Raw genomic sequence first — 10705 nt, 5'->3', positions numbered from 1 at the left:
TAGCCACAGCCGTCTTTTGAAGTAAATGCACAATCATATTTAAGGAAGACTGCGTATGAATTCAGATGCCAGTCGCACACATGTGATTCATTGCAACTCAATGATGCAGCTTAAAGAGTTAATCATTGGGTTGGAGTGAGTGGCTTGATATGTGACGGGACTAGGCCTACAGGAACAAATATTGACGTCAGCTGTAGAATAGTCATCGTCAACAGAGGGGCTGATCATATCCTCCTCAGCCACAACAGTCGCCGAAGGAGAGTTTGTCCAGAAGTGTCAGCAAGACGTGATGAATCACTTGGAATATACCTTCGGGACTTCTGTTGGAATTTAAGTATCAAAGCAGGCTCAAATATCTAACCCAAAAGTCTATCAACACACAAAAGACTTGTCTTGAGCGTTGAGACTGTTTTGTTCTTGTCAGTTTTACGAGGATTGTTGGGACTACTTCAGTAATCCATGATAAAGACAGTTCTAAGATTTCAATCTGTTAATTTGGGAAATTCGTGGCTCGTTCTCGGTACGCTTTATGTCCAGGAGGTAAGACTTCTGATATAGTTTGGGTCTGATAAACAAGGAGGTTCGTGGTTTTCTTTAAATAATTAGGTTTATAGCGCGGCCCTTCCATTAACAGGCGTTTTAGCCTCTTTTGAACATCGATCACTACTGAGATATATCGTATTTACAAGACAACATGCTTAAAAACTCAGTCACGGAAATACAATGCATACACTGTCTATCGAGTTTACACATTTCTTGGACCACAAAAAATCAGAACCATCGCACTTGATCGGGACTTTTAAACGCACGATTCAAAGGCTTTATTATAAACCATCCGACAAATGTTTAAAGCAGTTATTTTAATCTTTCCTTAAACATAGCGGGAGTATGGTCACACTCATGACATCCATTTTTCCTTCAGTGCCAAATGCCTCTTTTTCGGAGGAGGCTTTTGAACCACCGGAAATTTTTCATGGGCCCACTGTCGAAACAATAAGAGGAGATTCCATATCGTTCAATGATTTCATGACCAGCAACTTTTGGGAATGGTGGCTACAGGCTGTTCTCTGGAAATACATCCCCCCAATTTTGCTCGTCTTGGGGATTATCTTTAATGGATTAACAATTCTGGTCTTGATTCGGAGGCAATTCGGGAACGCATCGACACGAATTTTGCTAATTGTTCTTGCTTTGGCAGATACTGCGGTACTTTTAACCTGGCTGGTTCTGAGATGGGTGGAAAAAATATTGGACAACCGAAAACTTCCATATCTGATTCCTGAACTCTGCCCACTACACAGATTTCTGATGAATTTTTCGCGTCAGTTTGCAAGCTGGACTGTCACCTTATTAACATCCGAGAGATGGATATCTGTGTCTTACCCTATAAAAGCGAGGGTTATATGTACAAGGAAATATGTGTACATCGTTCTATCTGTATTAATTTTAATCCTTTCCGCTTTGAATTCACACATTCTCTTTTTCTTCCAATTTCCTGTTGGAGAATATGGAGTTTGCGAGTTTGATGCTGAATCGTCCCCTATGTATGCGACATTCTGGCGGCATATTTGGTACTGGTTGGATTTTTTCTTCTATTCAGGGCTACCTTTCGCTGTCATAGCTTACTGTAACTGTTCAATTCTATACCAAGTCATCCAAGGCCACAGCGCACGGAAAAAGCTTCAAAGTCAAGTTGAAAGTCAAGATTGCCGCACAGCCCAGCTGACAGGTATGACCCGCATGTTAACGACAGTCAGTGTTGTGTTCGTTCTTCTAACCTTGCCCGTTTCTGTACATTTTATCGTGTATGGTCAGCTCATACGTACATTTACCACAAAGAAACAGACAGCACAATACGTACTTAGTTATACTGTCACAAACTTACTAAGTTACGTTAATAACACAATTAATTTCCTTCTTTATTGCGTGAGTGGAACACGGTTTCGACGCGAGGTTTTCCGAATGTTCTTTGGTCGAAGGGGTGGAGAAGACAGCCAAAGTTCCTTGGGCCAACGAACGTCGAGCAAAACTAATGCTTTTTCACAAAGGGATTGAGTGTGGTCTTCATACTCCTTGAAAGAGCAAGATGACAAAATATCTGAGATGAATTGCTTGTTTGCTGGTTTGGTTGCCACGTGAGCGACTTACACACACAAACCACTGATATAACAACCAAAAAGTTTATATCTGGTATCATACAGACTACTTAAGTTAGCACATTCAGTTTTGCTACTGATGACCAGATGGAGAAAGTAAACAGCACAAATCTAGAACGAAATCACACTCACAAACGAGCATGTTACATTTTGTTTTCATTCTAAAATGTTATTCTAAACAACAACAATAACAACAAAGGCAATATGTGTTGTGTAAACAATAGCTGTCCACGAAGTAGGTTACGTCATTGCAATCAGTGACTCGCTTGGTGTGTAACTGTGGGCTCTCTTATGTCACACCGTTCCACAATCTGGCCCAACATACTGGCGATTTGTGTGACTTGCCACATTGTGTTTGTTGCCAGAGACAGAAATCACCAGTATGCCGCTGGCTTTACAATGTTCTTCGGCCGAATGGGTTGAAGAGGAGAACTAATGTTCCTTGGGGAAGCGAACATCCAGGAAAACTTTCTTCGTCATGCTAGCAAGAGTGAGATGTTAAAAAGCCAATTAAGGTATCAATGAAACCTAATGCATGATGGATGGTGGTTTTCGTTGGGAGATGCTCAGAGATCAAATGTATCTCATGCCAGGATCTAATGTGGTTTGCCTACGGCTCACAAACACCTTGGGCATAACAACCAACTAACTTTCAAATTAAATCTCACGATCACTTTATTCCTCAAGAAGTCCGCTGGGACCTTAACTCAGTTTGGGTGTCTGTTTCAAGCTCAAAGCCTCGCCATGTTTGAGTAAAGGGCTTCTGGATGGCCAACATGCCACAATGCTGCTTGGGGAAAGCGGCGATTGGTGAAAATGATCAGCGGAAAAGGGCTTGTTGTGCCGTCCTTGTCGAACATCCATCGATAAATAATTCTAAATTTGTCGATGGACATTACACAAGAATAGTGCCAGCCCAAAATAAAGAAGATGATGAGAGAGACGAGCAGCAGAATATCCATCCCGAGATCAGGTTATTATCACTCCAATCAATCGTTGTTTGAAACAAATAAGGAAGGTTGCGTGAACTCTGCAAACCTGAACAATCTATGACATTTTGCCTAAAGGCCTATTATAGAAAGTCGGCCAATACAGTTCGTTATGTGGGTCATCCGAGCCTTTTTAGCTTTGTACAGTATATGTCTTTTCTACTGGCTATATTCCAAGGGGACCCATGACTAAATACCAATCAACTATATTGGCCCAGATATTTTCAATCAATATGCAAGCTCTAATTATTTGAATTTTCAGGGTTGTACAGGATATCACAACTTTGCTCCAAGATTGGGCACGGATATTTCAGAGGCTAAGGAAATACATGAAGTCTTCAAAGTATGATGTCTATGTTCCCAGGATAAATACTTGAGGTGAAGCACTAAATGCTCAATGTGTTCAAGGCGACTGGTTGGATCTGGATATTTCACTGATTATGAATGGAAGTGTCAAATGGCAGGACTTGATATCGAGGTGAAGAGATTTTGGGATTTTTACGTCTGATGACATGATAAACTCTCTCGACATGCAAATGCGCATTGTTTAACAAAAGGCATGTCATCAGTCTCCAACTGGAACATACGGTCAATAATTATTTCACTCGTGTTTGCTCAAGACGAAATGACCCGTTTTAATGTAATATATAAGAGCGAACAGTCAACATTGAAAAACAATGGCTAATTCTCTTTATATGTTATTTTCCAGAGTGACTCTGCTAAATCCCAAATAAGGACACCTAGCCATATAGTGACAAGTTTAAAGGAGAGAAAGGTTCAGAAAGTAGTGGCAATTTTTTAGTTCAGTCATGAAGGCCTAGTTCCAGAGGCCTAATTATATGTTGGTGAACTTTCAGGTCATCACGTGAGAGGAAAGTCCTACAATCTCACAGTACATCGGCGCTATTACTGTTTATACTTGTAATATTGTTCTGCGAAGTCAGGCCTGCTCCTGAATCCTTAGTCCAATATAGTAACTATTTCAACCCATGAACTGGTAATGAATAAATCAAGCTTTTAAGAGACCTCGGATGTCCAACACATCATTTGTTACACTCATTACTTTCAAAGCCTTGGAAATTCATAAAACGTCCCAATGGCAAAAAGAGCATATGAAACATTTGGAGTAAAGGACACATCTCTGTCTAATGAGAAAGATAAACTATTGGATTCGAAAGGAGATGCACTTTCTGGTTCTTTGAAGACAGCTCAAGGCCTGACGATATGGACGGCAGTGATGTTCGTCGTTGGGGATATTGCTGGTACTGGTATTCTAGCGTTGCCAAAAGCCATTGTGGATTGTGGTAAGAAACTTCACGGATTAAGTTCGCTAGTGCTGAAGAAATAACAATTTTAAAACTGAAAACTTTAGAATTATATGAAGCTTGAACAACCTGTATTTGTCAATGGACAATTTAATACTAGCAGTCAAACATCATCTCCGCGAACCGATATCTGTGGGTATTCGAGGAAACATCATAGGTACAACCCTGCAGAGTACTGAGATCGAGTGCAAAGAATATGACCTCTTGTTGCTGATAATCATGTGAACATCTGCCATTTCAGGGGGTCCACTTGGTATAGTAATGTTGTTCAGTATGTGCACTGTAGCAGCGTACACCGGGGTCACACTGGGGTGGAGCTGGGAGATGCTGGAGGATCGATATGAGGAGTACCGTCTTTTACACGTCCAAGACCCCTTCGCAGCAATTGGTTATAGGGCTATGGGAAACTTTGGAAGGTGAGAACTTACTAGGCCTGTGTTTGGATTGTGGTATTCTCAGGCCTTACTGATTTATCCTTGTTTTGAAAGATTTTGTGAGCGTCAGCAGCTTCTCATCAAAGCTTGGAGGGGGTGTTTTGAGCTGATATGGTGAAAGTGCCCCACTTCCTAATATCACATTCTGTATTCGGATTCTGTTGGCAGCAGCCACCTTGGTACCGATATAGTGGCTGGGAAGCCCAAGTAAGAAGTGGTATTAACATTAATAGTAATATACATTTTCTATCACCTGCCCCTACAGTTCATGATTACTTTCAGATATTTGGTGAGGGTCGCTAACTACATGTCAATTTTTGGATGTGGAGTCATTTTCCTCTTACTATCAGCGGAGATGGTGGAGGGCCTCCTGAGTGTTCCACTCCCTAATATCACTTTCTGTGTTTGGATGTTGGTGGTGGCAGCCATACTGGTTCCAATCTCATGGTTGGGGACGCCGAAGGACATGTGGTAGGCTCTTTTTGCAACATCTGTTTTAATGACACTCTCAAAAGGGTTAAAATTTAAATGTTATATGTACGTGTTGACTAGCCTAGGCATAAAAGTCTCCTTCTCCACACGTGTTCCCATTTGCTCACCTAACTATTATCATAGAACGGACTACACGTACACATTGAATAAACTTCACTCCTTTTCTATAAATGTTGCCCCCTACTTACTCAACTGACACAACAAACGTTAACAGGGGATAAAGGTCCCCTACTTCTCTATGCATTTTCCCCACTGCTAATGCAACTGACTGACTTTACTAACCCATGGAATATATGTGAACCCCTTCTCGATACATGTCCCCCTCTGCTTACTGAACTGACAGACTAGACGTCTACATGGAATTAAGGTCCCCATCCGTCTCCATACATGTTCTCCTCCGCTTACTCAACTGACGTAACATGCAGGCGAAATAAAAGACCGATCCTTCTCCATACACAGACTCTTCCTCTTGCTCAACTGACAAACCAGATGTGCACATGGAAATAATGTGCGACTTTTATTCTAAGTGCACGTCTTGTGTGTCAGTTGAGCAGGCTGAGGGGAACACGTATGAAGAAGGTGGGGACATTAGTTCTATGAGAACATCTACTCCCTCTGCTAGGTAAGCAGAGAAGAACATATGTAGAGAAGGAAGGGACCCTTTTCTGCATGTGAATGACTAGTCTGTCAGTTGCGTAAGCAGAAGATGTGTGGAGAAGTTGGAGAAAGTCAAGACTGTCAGTTGAGTAAGCAGAGAATGTGTGAAGAAGGCAGATAACTTTATTCCATTGGAATGTCTAGTCAGTCAGTTAAGGAAACAGAAGGGAACCGGCTTGGAGAAGGCAGACCTTTATTCTATGGAAACGTCTAATACGTCAGTTGAGTAAACTGAAGGGAACATGTGGGGAGAAGGTGGAGGCTTTATTCCCGGTGCTTGTTTGAAAAGGCCCCATCTTCCCTGGAGTAAGTCTGATCTAACAAAACCCTCTTTTCCAGGCCTGTTGCGATTGGAGCCACGATGTCGTCTGGTATTGCATGCATCCTAATATTTGCCAACCTTGTGATACTGATACCAGAAACTGTCCCCAACATCAAACACAGTCCAATCAAAGTGGAGGGAGTCTTCATGGCATTTGGGACAATCACCTTTGCATTTTGTGGACACACAGTCTTTCCCACAATTCAACATGACATGCTGGATAGAAGTAAATTTGCAAATGTAATTATACTGGGGTATGTAGGTAAGTATGATTTTTCCAACCGAACAGTTAGAGTCGAGTCGATGATGTTAACGGTCGTTCTCTCTCTCTCTTTCTCATGAGAGAGTAGAGGCTGAATTCATTTTCAGCGATGTAATAGGTACATGATACAGCTATACTAAAACCAAATATAAGTCACAAAATCACAACTGGAAAGCTTTTCACAACCACTTGGTCAATGTTATAATTCAAACCTTTTGATTTGAAATACTGACGAGGTCCATATCAGTAGCCCACACATCAGAACCAATATTTTTCCAGGAATGATGACCATGTTCGCACCAATGGTAATATCGGCCTTTTATATCCTCGGAGACTTAACAAGTGATAACGTACTCGTCACAATTGAAGCAATAGACAAGAGCTGGATCACATACACAGTGCAAGTCCTCTTCCTATTTCATTTACTGTCAGCATTCAATATCGTGCTCAACCCCCTGTGGCAGGGACTGGAACACATTTGTCATTTTAAAAATGGTGAGTACAATAGGTTATTTGCATTTCTTCCTAAAGAAACCAGCCAAGCAAACTCTGGTTATCTTTACATCAGTCACATATAGTGCCATTAAAAGTCATTATTGTCTGTAAAAAAATATTTCAATGTGACTACCATATACGTTTTTTGCAGAGCTTCAGGTATTTGCAAACTATATTTTAAGTTTAAGAGGCCTATAGGGAACCAGATAGATTTGGTATTAAAAGAATCATCCTACGAACCCTGATGATTGGAGTCATACTGTATATCTGTTCCACGTTTCGGCCTGATCTTGTCTCAAAGACATAGCATTTATGAGATGTGTTTTGCATATGGACAGACGAACTGACAATGGACATGACGTGATTGTTAACACTCCTTACCCTAAAATTTGTTACCTTTCAGAATTCGGTATCAAAAGAATCATCCTACGAACCCTGATGATTGGAGTCGTACAGTATATACGTTCTACGTTTCGGCCTGATCTTGTCTCGAAGACATAGCATTTATGAGATGTGTTTTGCATATGGACAGACGAACTGACAATGGACATGACGTGATTGTTAACACTCCTTACCCTAAAATTTGTTACCTTTCAGAATTCGGAATCAAAATAATCATCCTACGAACCCTGATGATTGGAGTCGTACAGCATATACATTCTACGTTTCGGCCTGATCTTGTCTCGAAGACATTGCATTTATGAGATGTGTTTTGCATATAGACAGACGAACTGACAATGGACATGACGTGATTGTTAACACTCCTTACCCTAACATTTGTTACCTTTCAGAATTCGGTATCAAAATAGTCATCCTACGAACCCTGATGATTGGAGTCGTACAGTAAATACATTCTACGTTTCGGCCTGATCTTGTCTCGAAGACATTGCATTCATGAGATGTGTTTTGCATATGGACAGATGAACTGACAATGGACATGACGTGATTGTTGACACTCCTTACCCTGAAAATTGTTACCTTTCAGAATTCGGTATTAAAAGAATCATCCTACGAACCCTGATGATTGGAGTCGTACAGTATATACATTCTACGTTTCGGCCTGATCTTGTCTCGAAGACATAGCATTCATGAGATGTGTTTTGCATATGGACAGACGAACTGACAATGGACAAGCCGGATTGTTAACACTCCTTACCCTGAAAATTGTTACTTTTCAGAATTTGGTATCAAAAGAATCATTCTGCGAACCCTGATGATTGGAGTCGTACAGTATATACATTCTACGTTTCGGCCTGATCTTGTCTCGAAGACATTGCATTCATGAGATGTGTTTTGCATATGGACAGACGAACTGACAATGGACATGACGCGATTGTTAACACTCCTTACCCTGAAAATTGTTACCTTTCAGAATTTGGTATTAAAAGAATCATCCTACGAACTCTGATGATTGGAGTCGTACTGTTTGTAGCAGAATCCGTCCCACGATTCGGCCCGATCATGTCCCTAGTGGGTGGAACTTGCCTGAACCTTATGGTCTTTATACTTCCACCAATATTTTACGAGCTGCTGTGTAGAGGAGATGGGGAGTTCCCAAAAGTGTAAGTAGCATTTTTATGAATGAAGCTCAAAATTTAGCATTCTAGATTTGATATGATTTGGCAGAATTGAAATGATAAAAGCTTAGTTTTTTAAAGAATTTAAACCTAATTTTTAAAACGCTTACATCTGTTTTTGGGGACATTTAAGTAAGACTAGTGTGTAGATTTTTCAAATGGCTAGACTGATTTGGTCACACATAGGTCCATCGGCCAGTTTTGATATAGAGCTAATAATTGAAAATCTATTGAACAGAGTGTACACCTTTTTTTAACCATTTTAACCCTGTTGAATCAATTCCCCCGACTGATGATGAATCAGGCCTGTCCTGGGAAAGGAAAAAGTTATTAATCTTTAAAGTTGGGAAAACTGTGTGGTTGGAGTCCCTCAACGAAATTGTGTTGCGTTAATCTGGCAATAAGGTTCTTGATGTATGATTTGCATCAAATATAGTAGAATGATATAGAAAAAGTGCACTCAGTGCTGATATGTCTATGGATTGCGAACAAATAGACAAATATGCATTGGTTGATTTTAAGCCTGCACCACAGAGTAACCTATGATTTTAGGGCATATTAGGTCATATCATCCACATCACCAGACGGACAAAGTTCATTTCAAAAAGTTACCAAGGAGTGCACATTTTGGCTATTTTCTCGTGACGCTGCCAGGTCCCAGGACTCGGGTAACACTATCCAGAGCAGGCGGCTCCATCAGTTGGAAGGCCTGGTAAGATTATCAGCAATCTCAGGAATTGATTCTCCAGGGTGATCTTGACTATTTGAATGTATTTGAATTTGAATATTTGAATTTAGTTCTTTTATAACCATTTCAGGAATATCCCACTCCACATGCATGTCATCCATATAGAGATTATAGTGGTAGGAATCATCGCTGGTGCAGCTTCATGCTATTCAGCCATCAATGAGATCGTTGCGCCAGGAACATTTATACCACCGTGTTATCTCAATGCAACTGCTGCAAAGGAGTTATAGCCCAGAGGAGCCGACTACCACAGTGCAAATTGGTTCCTGTTCAGACATGTGTCTGTTATACATCATTTTGTTTAATAGTGTTAACTTCCTCATGTGACATGTATTAAGTGAACTTTATTTCTTGAAAAGAGGAATTCAATTACCGATTTATTTTAGTGGTTCAATCCTTCTGCCAAATCAACTGAACTTTCATTGTTTGTGTGTTTTCTTATTAGATGTTCGGGATCATCTTATTTTACCAAAAAAAATTGAATCTGGGCTCACTCCTCAATAAAAAATCGGATATCCTATGCTGATTATACCGTTTCAGGATATCACAGTGGACAAGCTTACAACTTGTAGCAGAGAAAACAAACAATAAAACGAAAACATTTTACACAAACTTGTCAACATTCATTTTTATTTACTATGGAACAAGCCTCCGCGAAAAAATTACATTCGGATTCTGGACTAGCCCGACACTGCCAGCAGTTTCAGGCTAGCTAAACAAAATAGATGTACTCGTAACAAAAGACTTGCATTCTTGCTTTACACTAATACAAACGTTCACCCACCTAGATGTATCAATTTAAATTTTGTGAATGGACTTTTGAATAACTGTATTAACACTGATTTTATGTGGCTGTGAATGTGAATTAGGTGAAACATCCAAGATGGGATTAAGGTGAGCAGGTGAAGCTCAGTTTGAATCCCCATAACATCACAATGTCCTTGGTTGCAATCCGACTTTGTTTAATTTTCAAGATGGCCACCTGGCGGCCATATTGGTAGATGGATTTGACTGAAAATCAGGGATGTTGTAGAGAGTACATAGATATACAATCACATGAAATTTGGTTGCAATCCGACTTTGTTTAATTTTCAAGATGGCCACCTGGCGGCCATATTTGAAGTCTGAGCGGGACACATTTTTGGGGTAGGATAGTCCCTAGATACAAGTCCTCACAAGTTTAGAGGCTTCTAGCTCAAATAGAAACAAAATATGCCACCTATCGGCGATTTAGTGAACTTTGACCTC

At 40.4% G+C, this 10705-nt stretch overlaps 1 protein-coding gene across 2 annotated transcripts; it reads left to right on the top strand.

The window, feature by feature from the left end:
- The first annotated feature begins 3341 nt into the window (after positions 1-3341).
- On the top strand, positions 3342-9873 carry LOC135487832 (uncharacterized). 2 transcript variants are annotated; one of them, XM_064771927.1, is made up of 8 exons: positions 3342-3623; positions 3855-4449; positions 4712-4886; positions 5187-5375; positions 6393-6637; positions 6917-7132; positions 8505-8694; positions 9528-9873. In XM_064771927.1, the coding sequence occupies exons 2-8, from the start codon at positions 4242-4244 to the stop codon at positions 9685-9687; spliced, it is 1383 nt and encodes a 460-aa protein (XP_064627997.1). In that variant the 5' UTR covers positions 3342-3623; positions 3855-4241; the 3' UTR covers positions 9688-9873. The 2 variants fall into 2 exon arrangements, with proteins under 2 accessions (XP_064627997.1, XP_064627998.1); XM_064771928.1 differs by having other exon boundaries at positions 3342-4449.
- Positions 9874-10705: the final 832 nt, after the last annotated feature.

Source organism: Lineus longissimus, chromosome 5, assembly GCF_910592395.1.
Source record: "Lineus longissimus chromosome 5, tnLinLong1.2, whole genome shotgun sequence".
NCBI lineage: Eukaryota > Metazoa > Nemertea > Pilidiophora > Heteronemertea > Lineidae > Lineus > Lineus longissimus.
Note: the sequence above shows the minus strand (reverse complement) of the source record. Positions and strands in the feature narration are given on the sequence as shown.

Coding starts and splice junctions, on each gene's coding strand:
- LOC135487832 (XM_064771927.1), top strand. CDS start 4,242: ATGGCAAAAAGAGCATATGAAACATTTGGAGTAAAGGACACATCTCTG. Junction 4,887..5,186: donor GCTATGGGAAACTTTGGAAG/GTGAGAACTTAC, acceptor GATTACTTTCAG/ATATTTGGTGAGGGTCGCTA. Junction 5,376..6,392: donor GGGACGCCGAAGGACATGTG/GTAGGCTCTTTT, acceptor CCTCTTTTCCAG/GCCTGTTGCGATTGGAGCCA.